This window comes from Porites lutea, chromosome 3 (assembly GCF_958299795.1).
Source record: "Porites lutea chromosome 3, jaPorLute2.1, whole genome shotgun sequence".
NCBI lineage: Eukaryota > Metazoa > Cnidaria > Anthozoa > Scleractinia > Poritidae > Porites > Porites lutea.
In genome coordinates this window covers 4566304-4579652 of record NC_133203.1, presented here as the reverse complement: position 1 = coordinate 4579652, position 13349 = coordinate 4566304, and the positions used below count along the sequence as shown (strand labels likewise).

Below are 13349 nucleotides of genomic sequence, written 5' to 3'. Positions count from 1 at the left end.
CTTTCATTATGAGAGGGTAATTGTCCATAATAATAATAATAATAATAATAATAATAATAATAATAATAATAATGATAATAATAATCATACAACTTTATTAAAATCGTGTTAAAACCTATACACAAAAGACAAAAAAACTGCAGTAGGGTAATTATAGTTCCTCGCCATATAAATATATACATGAAATTTTCAAACTAAAAGCATAGGAGTTAGTTCAAATTTAATAATAATAAAAGTTATATTTTTTTATTTTTTATTTTTTTAGTTTTTGTTAAAATAATGCCAGCCTCTAAAATTAAAAAGTTTCTTTAAAATGTTTCTAAAAATAAAAGTAATAGTAAAAATAATATAAGTAATAGTGATACTGTAGTGATACTGAGTAAAAACAATAAGCAACCTTCCTCACAGGCTTGAGGTTTTGGAGATTGACTTATACACGCGCACACTGTCAAATAGCTACAAAGATTTTTAATTTTCCTGTTTGAAAACAAACAAAAGGTAATCATATGCAAAATCGCAAACCTGGGGCATTGAAGCATTATAACTCTTTGTATAAGTTAGGTCTGGTCACAGCACAGATCAATGTTTTAACAGCGTTGTTAAATTAAGTCGGTCCAAAATGGATATTTCAAGGGCGAATAGTCGTTTATCTGTGATAGTCTTTATCATTATTGCTTTTTCATTGAATACATCTTCACAGCATCTTTACAGCGAGGAGGAATCAGAAGAGACGGCCAACAAATGTATGGTTTACGGGAGCGACTTTAAACGGTCATCAATGGAAACGGATCAAGAGGAATTTAACTCTAAAGGTATTGTTAGGGTACCACTGCTTCTTAACTTACATCGATCAAATTATGCCTCAATAGATCTCTGAAATCTCGCTTCAAACTCAAAGTTTCCGGAACAGTGAATTTTAAAAATTAGAAACAACTTTCTACCTGTGGCGGCTAGCTTCGGTGGAAACTTTCCACCGACCACTCAACCATTATTGTTTTGATGAGAGTAAACGGTAGGTAATTCTTAATTCTGACTGAATTTATACTCGACGTTTATATGCAGACCCACTGAGATAATGAAACAGTCAGCCTCTGTTACCTCGGACACGCTTGGGTGCCCGTACTATTAAAGTGTACGTAATATGAGCTTAAATATAGCGATGTGTCCAAAGGCAAGAGCTGTACGGGCTGAAGACCCCGCTAAAAAGAATGACCCCAGTTGAGAGACTTTCATTTCCAGTGGGACAGACCTCAAATTTGTTGTCGCTGCTAAAAATATCTGTAAGTCATAAGTTATGTGCACGCGAAAATGGTTTCGGCACCATTTCAGTCCTATACCAATGGCAGAACACTGAACGTGAGCGCAGTTTCCGCCGACAAAGATACTTGCTAGGAAAACAACGCAAAGTAAATGCAATACTTCAAAAAACCAAGCTAAACGCACACGTCGTCAACTAAACAAGAAAATAAACAATAAAGCACGCGCCATAATAAATGAGTACAAACGCCAAAAGCGTACATACATACACAATTACATCAACCCAAAGGAATGGGCCGGGTTTGCGGGGATGCCATTGCATTGTCAGTTGTGAGGAAAATTTCTTTCGGAATGCAAAATCATCTCTCTCCCTGATCGTAGATGCTAATATGGAAAGGTGAGTTATTATCACCAAGCTTGAAAAAAAAGGAAACCACCGCACATTCGATCGTTGCACTTAATTCGGCTAAACCGGTTTCTGAATCAGGAGATCAGATCCAGAAGCGTTTTTGATGCAGTTAAAGGTAGATGTGTTGACCAAGCTATCAATGGAGCTTTTGACCCTAAATTCAACTTTCAACGGAAGGAGAGGTTTCATCAAATTTTCATTGTCACAACAGAACTAACACGCAGCTGTTTGACGGTCATTTCAAGTAGCCACGTCACCTAGTGTGAATTTCGAAAGATTTGATTGGATAGTAAAAGTTTTGCAAGATTGCATTTTATCATAGATAACAGTTTATGATTACTCGAGCACTTTAGTCGATTTGTTAATAGATCGAGGTTACGACACTGATTTGCACTGTATGAAATCACGCTATCTTACAAGAAAATGGCCTCAGAGGAAACTAACGCTTGTCCTGGTTCAGATGGTGATTTGATAGTTTTTCCAAGAACCTTCTACGACCACTATGCAGTCCGTGGAGAAAATGAAGACATCTTCCACGTAACGTCTGCTAGAGGACTGAATACCTCTGACAGTCTATTGAATTATAGCAGTGTATTTCATTCCACCACAAATCCCAGCATGGCAGTCATAAAGAAGGAAAAATGCAACGCTTTCATCGAAGAATGGGATAAAGCGTATGTAGAAAAACATTGTAGCCTTCCGATTTCGGAAATTGTAGACAGAGCTAATTCTAGAGTTGGTGAAGTAGGATATAATTTGCTTACCAATAATTGTGAGCATTTTGCCCGATGGTCTTTTGATGGAGAATCGAAGAGCAAACAAGCTGATGGATTGATGCCTCGTCTTTTTATGGCTGTTTCATCATTTATTTCTTCGATCTTTTTTATAATTTTTGTGACGATGTTTAGAAGAGAAGAAGAAAGAGAAGAAAGAACATGATTGCTGTAGAACACCAAGTACAAGAACTGAAGCAGTTACTAAGGACCAGATATTTCCTGTTTAATCGATGTTTTTTATGTTTTTGCTTTGTAAGAAATTTACCAGATGGTAAATGTAGTTAAGCCTCAGGGGGGGGGGGGGGGGTAGGCTAAGGTAGCCTGCCCCAATGTATGCTCTGTTCGATCTTTAAAGCCTTATTTATGAATGAAAGCACGCTAATTTTAAGATACAAACAAAACTGTTCGTGGTTGGAACCTGACTAATTTGTCGTATGTTTGTCATCATATTTTTCTTAGCATCGCGCACATTGGTCCCTGTTTTCAAGGCCCTATTCATGGCTAGACTTTAATCATGATAAGACTAGGTAGCTTATGGTACAACTGTATTCATTGGTCGAGATTTGAGACACTGTCTAGCTATAAAGTTTTGCTATTTCAGACCTGGTCATTATTCGCCTAGCTTGCACGAAAGCAAACAGTTACAGTAATTTTGTTACCCACCCTCCCTCCCTATGGAGGAGTTTTGTTGTGTTAGGTATCAATAAAGTTTCGGGGGTCACTCCTTGTGGTGCGGTTAAGTCTGCGTTGCGACTTCCCCCAAGCTTTCGGCATTGCTTGTGTCTTGCCATCTTATTCATTTGCCTTAATCTTGTCCGATCCAGCTCGTGCGGTGCTGGGGAGATAAGAAAGGCTCTGCCAATACTCTTGTCTTACCCCACGGTAGTGGGGCGATAAGTGAGGCTTGTGTTTTTGCTGTGCGCATAACCTGAAGTCGCTAGAACCTGCCACAGGGCTGTGTCCCCCCCTTATAACGCCATCTTGTAGTAATTGTCTTATTTGCCTGCGTGCGCTATTTAGTTGTGTTACCTTTTCATGCGTATCTTAAGCGGAATAGTGACGTTAAATGCTTTTTTTTTCACACCTTCCTTTTCTATAGTATGTTGTGTATCGTTTCCGTACGCCGAAACGTAGTGTTTCTATAGGGTTAATTTTTAATCTTTACGTGTTAATTTGAATCGCAGATCACATCCATTTGACAAGTCAGTTTAATTATTTAGTAGGTCCAGTTAATACTTTAATGTGTACATGTGTCTTTCTTCCCGATAACTGTTGATAAACAAGGAGATATCCAGGTCATTAACGCATGAAATAATCAATTTACACTTCTTTAACCCTACAAAACAGGTCATTTCGGAGTTGCCCCAAGACTCTGTTTCAAAGCGAGGCTTAGTGCTAAGCCATTGATATGGAAATGCCTTTTTATTCTCATGGGAATAAAACACATTTTCACGGAAAGGTTTTGTACTTAGCCTCGTTTTGAAAGTGAGAGTTTTTGGAACTAAGAAATGGCATATTCTGAAAATAAAAAATGCTATCTGCTGATAGTAAGCGAGCTTCTTTAGTCCTTAAATGAACTTGGTAGTGTTTAAATTTGTTTAGCAATATGGATCTTTGACTAAAATTACTAAAGAGAAACTTCCCAAAATTGTTTTTACGTTGTCTTTCTTCTTCTCTTTCTTCTCTGGCCTTGTCTTTCTCTTTCTTCTAATGTGGGAGTAAATAATTTGTCACTGATCTATGTGCTTGCCTTTGAAGAGAAGGTCTCAGGCGGAATTTATAACCTCCTAGGTATTCATGGTTAAATATTGTGTCAAATTTATCATTCATTATTTCAACGTTTGCAGTCTTTCCCATCTTGTCTTCCTATTCTTCCTGATAAATAGTTAATGTTGTTGGGTTTTTAATAGGTAATAATTTCCCTTTAATTGACTTCTCTTGCGTAAGCCCAACAAGAACTCCTTCCTCGCTAAACTGATAAAAAACCACTTCGAAAATATGAGACAAACCTCCCCGATGAAGCCCATAATTTGAAAAACCCCCTATTTAAAATATAAACGTAACTCCCCCAGATTTACACGTGGAAAGATCATCTTTGCTATTATTGGACGCCAAATGTATTTTTAGTATTTAGAGTGGTTATTCGTATGTAACCAAAACAAAGGTGGTATTTACAAATAACCACATTACAGTTACCAAAATATAAACATGATTATTTACAAATAACCAAAACTGAAATTTGGTTATCTAGCAAATAACCCAAATTAAAAAGTAGTTATTTCTAAATAACCAAAACGCAAAGCTTTTTAAATAACCAAAATGTGAGATTGGTTTTTTATACATGACCAGAATGGAAAGTTGGTCATCTATCAATGCACAATTGGTTATTTAGTAAACAACCGAAATGAACAATATTTATTTATTTAAAATTAAAAAAAAATTGCAAAAATGGTTATTTACCTAATTTGGTCTTAACAAGTGACCACGTGTCCCATTTTTCCGCTCATTTCCCATAATGACCTGCAGACTTCAATTTCCACATGGCTTCTTTCAACGATGACACTTAACAATTACTCCAACGGTGCGCGTTTTATAAAAGCTTAGTCGGAATATCATAAGCTGTCTGATACTTCCTTACAATGATTTTTATCTTTCAGCTTGCGGTGCAGTCGTGAAATGCCACCCGAACGAAATGTCCATCTTTCTTTCCAAGTCCTTACTTCTGGGCGTCAATCGACAGAACCTTCGACTCCTGGACTCTAATTGCACAGCGAAAGATAATGGAACGCACTTTTTTCTAACGACGACGTTGATTGGCTGTAGCACCTCGAGCAGGCACACAAATGACAGTGTAGTATACAGCAATATGGTTCGGCAAGTGTTTTCACCGACAACAGTTATCACGAGAGCACCAGAAATTAGGATTTCCTTCAGTTGCCATTATTCCAAACATGGTATCGTATCTACTGGTGCTCTAACAAGGAGAAAGAGAGCGAAAATGGGATCGAGACAAGCTGCTGGTCAAGATTTCGCATCAACTGAAAACATATGTAGGAATGAACGGTAAGATATGTCCCATTACAAGAGTCTATCAATCCAAGTCTGTTTAAGGCTGGGCCTAGGCCCTCTATTCATGGCTATAAGTCATGAGCCTTTTTGTCAAGTACTTGTATGAGTTGGTTTTCGTTAAGTGACAGCTAAAAAAGGCGTTTGAATAGAGGTCACTCAATTGGTGTCCCACTTAAAGAGATAGCCACTTTAACTGACGATCAAAGAAAATGACCGAAGAATGGAAGGGACAAAACAAAGATGTCATAATACTTTTAATAACCTTATCCAAGACGACCCCCTGATCTTTAGGGGCTCAAACTATCATTTCATAGAAAACCGTTAAGGGTATAGGATAAACTCTTCACCTGAAATATGATGAACATTTTACCCAGATTAAATATCGTCTGTCCCACGTACTTTTCTTTCTGTTTTATTTTTCCAGGCTTTTCTTCTATTCCGGTAATCCTACCTGCCCAGCAAGAAGGAAAAGTCACACAACCGTTAAAAAAGAAGAAAGGACCGAATATAGAGAGGGTGTTCCCTAGCGTTAACTGAGTTTGTCTTGATACAGTAACGTAAAGGCAGTAATATCGACGCACCACGAAGTATGGGCGATACAACAGTCGCTGCACCCACTTGAAGTTGTGAAAGTAAACTTGACAAAATACACCAGGAAGAAGCCGGAACGGCTCGGGATCCAGGGATACAATATTTTGAATGGACTCTATTATAGAGGAAAATATAGTAGAGATATATAGTGACTTTGGAACGAAGCACGATGCTGTTATGTCCTTTAAGTTAAGCCCTAAGAGTGATCAGCATCAAATTTCTCCTTGTATTAAATATCAATGCTTTGTAAAGCAGAGTGGTCATGAGAATCACGGACATGATCACACAAGATGAATTTGCTTGATGTTTTATCAACTTTTCCCCACTACTTCTGTGGGAAACGAATAGGGGCAACAAATGAGAATTCAAAATTTGATCTTAGGGTTTAAAGGGTTATGAAAGCTGTGTCACAAAAATTATCAAAATTCAAACAGTAAAGGCCGTCGCCAAATTAAGTAAAACATAAAAATAAGGAAAATTTAAATAACAGAGCAATTACAAAAGGAGACACGGATGGACAAACCTGAAGAAGATTAAAACGGATTGCAAATTCCCTTTTTTGAACTGAACTTGTTAGCCTAAACGTTTTTCAAAGTCAGTGTCATTCTTGTCGTTTGTAACGTTTGGAATAATGCTTTGGGAGATATATTTGTTTGATACGAAATTGTGATTTTGTCTTTTACAAGTAAATGTTTCGCTAACGTCAACTGAGTTCCTTAGCAACTAAAGACGCGTTATAGGCACAGTATCGACCCAATGCTAGACAACCGTGACAACCCTTTAATCAAATCGAAGAATTTTTCCAGTGACTTTCAGTTAAAATATATGAGCTCAAAACTATATTTTATGTAAGTAAAACAAAATGGAATGAAAATTACTGAAATTTTCATGCGATACGCACAAAAATATAATTATGTAGTTATGAGGAAACTGTTGATGAGAAAGAGATGTCTATTGCCCGAATCGAAAAAGCCATAGTCAGTTGTTCTATATTTCTTGTTTGATCGATAAAGCTCTGAGTGTGGGCAAAAGCGAGATTACTGAAAACTTTCGAATTACTTGGACATCGTAATAACAAGAAAAATCAAATGAATTCTGCTACAGTCGTCAACTCTTTTCTAACCCCCATTAGTGATGGGTCCTTCCCGATGTTCAGTAAAAACTCTCTATAAGACGGGCAGCTTTTTAAGGGGCACTTGATCCCCGTCGGCGGTGTCCTTCTTAGAATTAAGAGTTGACTGTATTTCCAAGCATCATAATTGATTCAGTCTACAACTGATGTAGTAATGTCACGTTCCGTCATGGCGAATAATCGCTAATAAGGATTATTTCTTTAAAATGCACTACGCAGATTCATGGATCACTGAGAAAGATTTTCCGTGTTCCAATTATGCAAAGGAATTAGGGCCGACAAAAGGAAACACTACGTTATGTTATTCCGCTATCCTTCTTTGTTCTCTGTGATGCATGAGTTCACTGAGATTACGGAATATTTTTCTCAACCTAAATGTCGTTCTTATTGTCTGTAAAGCGTTAATTTTATCATGAAACCACGCGGCAAGACCGCCTTATTTGTGATTTTTCAGTTCTACTTTGTCTTTGTGAACTGTTATGAACTTGTTTCCTACGACACCCCTCAAGAAGCCATGCGAGCTGCGACGGAAACAGAAAATAGCGATACCTCTTCGAAGAACGTTCATGTTGTAGGTAAGTGTTAATAAAATTGTGCTTAGTATCATGTACTGACTTTTGCTGACCCAGTTTAACATAAAATGCAAACTGAGTATTTAGAGTATTATCGACTTTGTTCGACCACAACTTAGATACAAGTATCTGCTTTTTTGAAATGCAATTACTTAGACTATAGCTAGCTATTTGAATTGCACATTCCGTGCACGTTCGGTACTTGACGTTTTAGTAGGGTGAGCCCTTCTTGAGCTCCTTGTACAAATTACTGTATTATATTTTGGCTAACAACTGCTGCTTGCTCGTTTTTCAGAGAATGATGAGGAATTCGATCAAGCAGATGACAACCTAGGTTAGTTAAATGAGTTGTCTAATAACATAATGAAAAGCCGATAAAGCGTTTAATTACTGGCAGTTTTGGCCTTTGGTAACTACATTATATTTTCTCGGTAACCGTTTCCCACCGCCTTTCTTCACCCCTCTTCAACGAGGGTCATAAAAGAAAACGTTACTGAAAAAAGCTCCCACACAGCTCTATTAGTTCGATTTTGGTATAAAATACAATATCTCCTAGCCAAAAGGTAAAGTTTTTAGTCTTAGTTTGGTTATTCATGAGGGAACTTTAAAACTGGCTTAGTGGATAGAAAATACTTAAAAGTTATGATACTTAGTGATTCATAAGGGCTGAATGTCCCACTTGAATTTGGAAAAATTTTGATTGATTTGACAAGAGGTTTCCACCAATATGGAGAAACTGCCTATATATATATTTTTTCAGCACACAGAATGTATATGTGCAGTTATAACAAAAGAATTAAAAGCAAAGACTGAGTGTCAAACTATACTGCAAAATGATGATTATTTAACTTCTTCCCTTGCCCCTTGGCAATTATTACCCAGATTAGCAAAACAATGGCTTTCCATCAAACGTTCTCTGGGAAGTCATACCAGTTCTGTTGCCAGCCTTTATAAATTAGTGACATCTTGTTATTAATATAATTTTGTACTTCAGCTGACAAGGCCATCGTGACTTGCCTCAAAAACAACATGGTCATCGCCATTCCCAAGTACGTACTTCGTGGAGCTGACCGAGAGCACATCAGAGCATTGAACGTGAGCTGCACAGCTTCTGAAAATCTCACTCACTTTTTCCTCGACGTACCTCTGACCAGCTGTGGTACCAAAAGAAGGCACACAATTTCTTCCGTTGTTTACACCAACGAAGCTTTACCCGTTCCACCGATGTTAAAGGACGTCGTCTCTCACGTCCCTGATTTTCAGATTCCTTTTCACTGCTACTATGACAACAATGGCGTGGTAACTAGCGTTGGCTTGAAGCCTTTTAGCAAGAAAGTGATTTTCTCAAAGAAAGGATTTGGAAGATTTGTTATCAAGCTCACCTTGTTCCCAGATATGAGGTAACATATTTTTGTTATTTGATAGAGGGTACAAATAAAAAGTTAGCCCCTGTTAGCCTATTTTCCTGGAAAACTGGTGACCATATCCGGTTCGAAGGACCATTTACTGGGAAGGATTAAATGCCTTTAGTTCCCTATATGAATACCATAGGCTTGAATTCTGTGAAACCCAAACAACTTAAATCCACTAAAAACCAAAAGCAAGCACTGACAACGAAGCACATTGGTTTGCAATCCCATGATTCCAAAGAAAGAACAGGCACACAAGGCGTGCACTGAAATCTGTACAACATTCTTGACACCATTGATTTCCTTTGGACCGTCAAAAAAACTGCAGATTTATGCGAATATCTAAATGTCCTTAAATATAAATTAATACATGAATTGAAGTTTGGAATATGTCACATTCTCACATTTTCAGTGCACTTTCTCACAAGTAACAATATGCGATCATATTTGTCGTCGTTTTTAGATTCGTAGGACCATACACTCAGAGCGACTTCCCCGTTATGAAGAAGCTACGGGAGAGGATCTATTTTGAAGCTTCAGTTGACACTTATGACCACAGGCTAACCATCCTCGCCAGGGATTGTTACGCCACGCCTTCATCAAACAGAAACAGTAACCCCAAGTACTGGATAATTCAAAAGGGGTGAGAAAAAAATATTTAAAAAGCACAGAACACAAAAAAGGCCGGTTTAAAAAATAGGAAAAAAAGGATTCGTGGCCACAAAATCTCTATAATATCTTTATCCCGTGAAAATTAATATATGCAATTCTCATCTTTATTACAGCGAAGCGTTTTGAAAATAGGTAAACAAAACGCGAAATAAATTACTGAATAAACTTGAAAAGTAAACTCGAATCAATGGCTCTACCAGATGTTCCTCATTCTAAGGCTGTATAATATACGGGGTATTGGTATCAGGATCGAAACAGCCTCTTCGGCTATTTTATAGAGACGGGATTAGGCTGCTTTCTCCTACGGCTAACGCAATGATTGGCCCAGATATCAACAGTGATAAGCCAGACCTTTGCTTAAACCAATAGTGGCAGGTGTTAAAATTATATTGGTGTCCATTTTGTTTCTTTTGCAGTTGTAAAGTAGATGAGACACTTATCTATCATCCATCTAATCACCTGTCTGAGAGATTTAGCGTAGAAAGCTTCTCGTTCATTGGTGATCACCCATTTGTTTTCGTCCATTGTCATGTACGAATTTGTAATGCCTCGGACCCAAACTCCAAATGCGTGCGCATTTGTGAAGACGTTGAACGACGCAAACGTGACGTCAGTTATGCAGCTGAGCTTGGCAATGACGTATACCCTCTTGCCCAGGGCCCTCTGTCTTTGTTAAAAGAAGAGGTTGATGTTAAAGGGAGAAGCAGCTCAATTGAAAGTGCAGGTAGATCTAGTTTATTTTACCTTCATAAACATTGTTCTGCTCCAGAAAGCAGCCAAAATAACTGACATGACTGGCAGAACTTTTTTGTAGAGTTGAATGAAAACAAGGAACGTCATTAGTCTAGAACTAAGACGAGAAACGTTTTAGAAATCAAAAGCCTTCTGAAAAAGATTGTCGTTGGTGGTTAGTTTAGTCTTGCTTCGGTGACTGGCGTCGAAATGGAACTGGCCGAAAGAGGGAAAAAGGGGTTTTCGCCACGTAGAAGTCATTATCAGTATCTGACGTGGAAAAACTCGTCCACCAGCCCAAAACTCACATATACGATCATATCTAATTTACATAATCTAATTCAAACCACTGAACACAACTTATCGGATCGAAGGGAATTCCCCAAGAGGTGACACTGGAAATTGCGCCGCACGTTTGACACCAAAAACGTATTTTGGTTAACTTCATTCAAATTTTACGAATGTCAAAAAAAAGAGAGAAAATCATCAAAAATAACACACGATAGATCAAACCGAAATGAGCAAAAAAAAAACAAACAAAAGAGGGAAGAACGTTTTAAATAGTAGTTCATGGATTTTTTTCTTTATTTCAGGTCCAAACATACCTGTTATCGCTATACTAGTTGGCGTACTTGCGCTGTGTATAATTGGTGCAGCTTACATGGCGATAGGGAACAAGAGGAAGACGGTGAAGCACTACTCGACTCTGGTCCAAGAAATTCAAAACTAACAAACTGCATGCAAAGTTTTGCTTCAGAACTCGCGTTTTCACTTCCTAAGGACAGACATGCAAGTCAACGCCACGTAAAATAATGGAGCGAAAGCTTGTATTTTTTGTCTAATAGGTTAAATAGTTTGAAAGCTGTAAAGACAAGAGTCTCGAACGCTAAAAATGAGCAATTTCCTCTCTCTTTTTCTTAGAAAACTAGAAACGAAGTAAATCATGCTGATTGTTTTATTCCGACTTCTCAGTTATCCTCTTGCGTAGTTTTTCAGTTTCCAGAAATTGTTGAGAAACTCGTTTTTGTACTTTGTTTTGAACATATAAGCCTTCAGACTTTTAATTTCAGATATTGAAAATGTCTAAGAATACTTAGGAAATAAAAAATTTCCCCTAATTTCCGTAGTGCCTAGAGCTAGGATGAAAAAGGTCATTTCTTACAGGTAAACAGTTGCAAAATGTGGGATAGAAAATATATTCCATGAGAATTTGTTATAGTCAACTGAAAAAAAAAAAAAATTTCGAGGGAGCCTCGATATAGATTATCAGATAGTTGTAGATTTGTCCTAGAACAAGCTCTCATTTCCAATGAGAATTGATCAGTGTTAAAAAAGAAAGGGAATTAAAATGACGTTAACGGTAAGGATGGGATATGATTTTTTTTTGAAAGCCACTAAAATAAAGCCTTGAAATGAAACGAGAACAAATTAACATAAACACAGTCCTGTGTTCGACGAATGTAGCTCAACCACGGGAAACACGTTTCCCATAACTCCTGGTTGTCGATAGCTGGATTCTGTATTCCTTGTGTTGAATTCCGGATTCCAGGATTTCAAATCCCAGTATTCCGAATCCTGAAGCTAACTTTCCCAGATTCTGGTAAGAAAATAGTGTGATCAGTCGGGCTCTTGTGTATCGATAAAATTGCGTCATTCCCTGACCTTATGTTAAATAAACAACACTTTAATTAAGCTTTTTTTCTGTTCATTTGTTGTTTGAAGGTTAAATCTTTCAGTATCGCAGTAAAGCTTAAGCAAGTCGTTTGAAATGAATGCGAGAACTTTTTATATTTTTCTCGTCACGAGCTTAATCACAAGCAACAAATGCTGATGCAGAAACTTGCTGATTATGAGTGTTTCTTGTAATAATTATTTTCTTTTTCAAAGTTTCATGCTTCTAGCTTTGAGTCTGTTTAGTCTATCATATTGCCTAATTATTTTTATTATTGAGTCGTATGTGCGCGACTAGACGTACTTTCTTGTTTCATAAACACAGGGCATTGCCTTATGTTGTAGAATCAGTCAGAACCACGATCCTCTCTTGGTCAGAAGCAATTGGAAAATAAAAAAAGGGCAGCTGAATTTACTAATTCGATAACATTTGCACATTACGAAACAGTTCTCACACGTGTTTAGCTTGAACTGTTTACTCTTCTGCATAGAGTTTAAACAGTGTGTAATACTAATCACGATGGAGAAAGCATTGTTTTATGAGTCTTATAATTCAACGAGTTATAGGTCAAGTAGTGAGTCGGATGAGGGTTAAGCACTGCAAGTAGTGATTAGGGTTAATGACGTTAAGCGCTGAAAACAGCCATATTAGGGTTAAGCATTGACAAAAGTGTTTTGGTAACCATAGTAACGTTGTGAAAATGATTCATTGCAATAGTCCACGCAATGAATTCCCTTAACTTTCGCTTAATGAGTTTTAGTTAGCGCTTCACAGTCTGAAAAGAAAGCATTTTTATTAAATAATCCTTTTCTTTCATAGTTCAGTAAATAGCAAATATGGTGATAATTGCATTTAATATTTTGACGCGTCATCTTGAATTAATTTTGACTACATATCAAGGAAACGGTCACGAATGTGTACAAGTGTATGTTTTCCCTGTTTTTTTTTTAATTTTTATTATTTTTTTTTAATTTTTTTAAGAACTCAGAAGGGAAAGAGATAGAAAGAGATGAAAAAATTAGGTTCAATGTAAAAGATAATAATGAAAATAAAATTCT

The 13349-nt window shown here is 37.1% G+C and overlaps 2 protein-coding genes across 2 annotated transcripts; both read left to right on the top strand.

Moving 5' to 3' along the window:
• Nucleotides 1-528: 528 nt before the first annotated feature.
• On the top strand, nucleotides 529-6671 carry LOC140930247 (uncharacterized). The gene is made up of 3 exons (XM_073379922.1): nucleotides 529-812; nucleotides 5100-5505; nucleotides 5936-6671. The coding sequence occupies exons 1-3, from the start codon at nucleotides 620-622 to the stop codon at nucleotides 6036-6038; spliced, it is 702 nt and encodes a 233-aa protein (XP_073236023.1). The 5' UTR covers nucleotides 529-619; the 3' UTR covers nucleotides 6039-6671.
• A 462-nt stretch (nucleotides 6672-7133) lies between these two features.
• LOC140930246 (ZP domain-containing protein-like) lies at nucleotides 7134-11983 on the top strand. Its single transcript, XM_073379920.1, has 6 exons — nucleotides 7134-7809; nucleotides 8102-8140; nucleotides 8801-9206; nucleotides 9679-9858; nucleotides 10304-10611; nucleotides 11213-11983. The coding sequence occupies exons 1-6, from the start codon at nucleotides 7647-7649 to the stop codon at nucleotides 11347-11349; spliced, it is 1233 nt and encodes a 410-aa protein (XP_073236021.1). The 5' UTR covers nucleotides 7134-7646; the 3' UTR covers nucleotides 11350-11983.
• Nucleotides 11984-13349: the final 1366 nt, after the last annotated feature.

Excerpts from the sequence above, each read along its gene's own strand:
- LOC140930247 (XM_073379922.1), top strand. The coding sequence starts at position 620 with ATGGATATTTCAAGGGCGAATAGTCGTTTATCTGTGATAGTCTTTATC. Across the intron at positions 813-5,099 it reads AGAGGAATTTAACTCTAAAG|CTTGCGGTGCAGTCGTGAAA; the intron begins GTATTGTTAGGG and ends TTTATCTTTCAG. Across the intron at positions 5,506-5,935 it reads AACATATGTAGGAATGAACG|GCTTTTCTTCTATTCCGGTA; the intron begins GTAAGATATGTC and ends TTATTTTTCCAG.
- LOC140930246 (XM_073379920.1), top strand. The coding sequence starts at position 7,647 with ATGAAACCACGCGGCAAGACCGCCTTATTTGTGATTTTTCAGTTCTAC. Across the intron at positions 9,207-9,678 it reads ACCTTGTTCCCAGATATGAG|ATTCGTAGGACCATACACTC; the intron begins GTAACATATTTT and ends CGTCGTTTTTAG. Across the intron at positions 9,859-10,303 it reads TACTGGATAATTCAAAAGGG|TTGTAAAGTAGATGAGACAC; the intron begins GTGAGAAAAAAA and ends TTTCTTTTGCAG.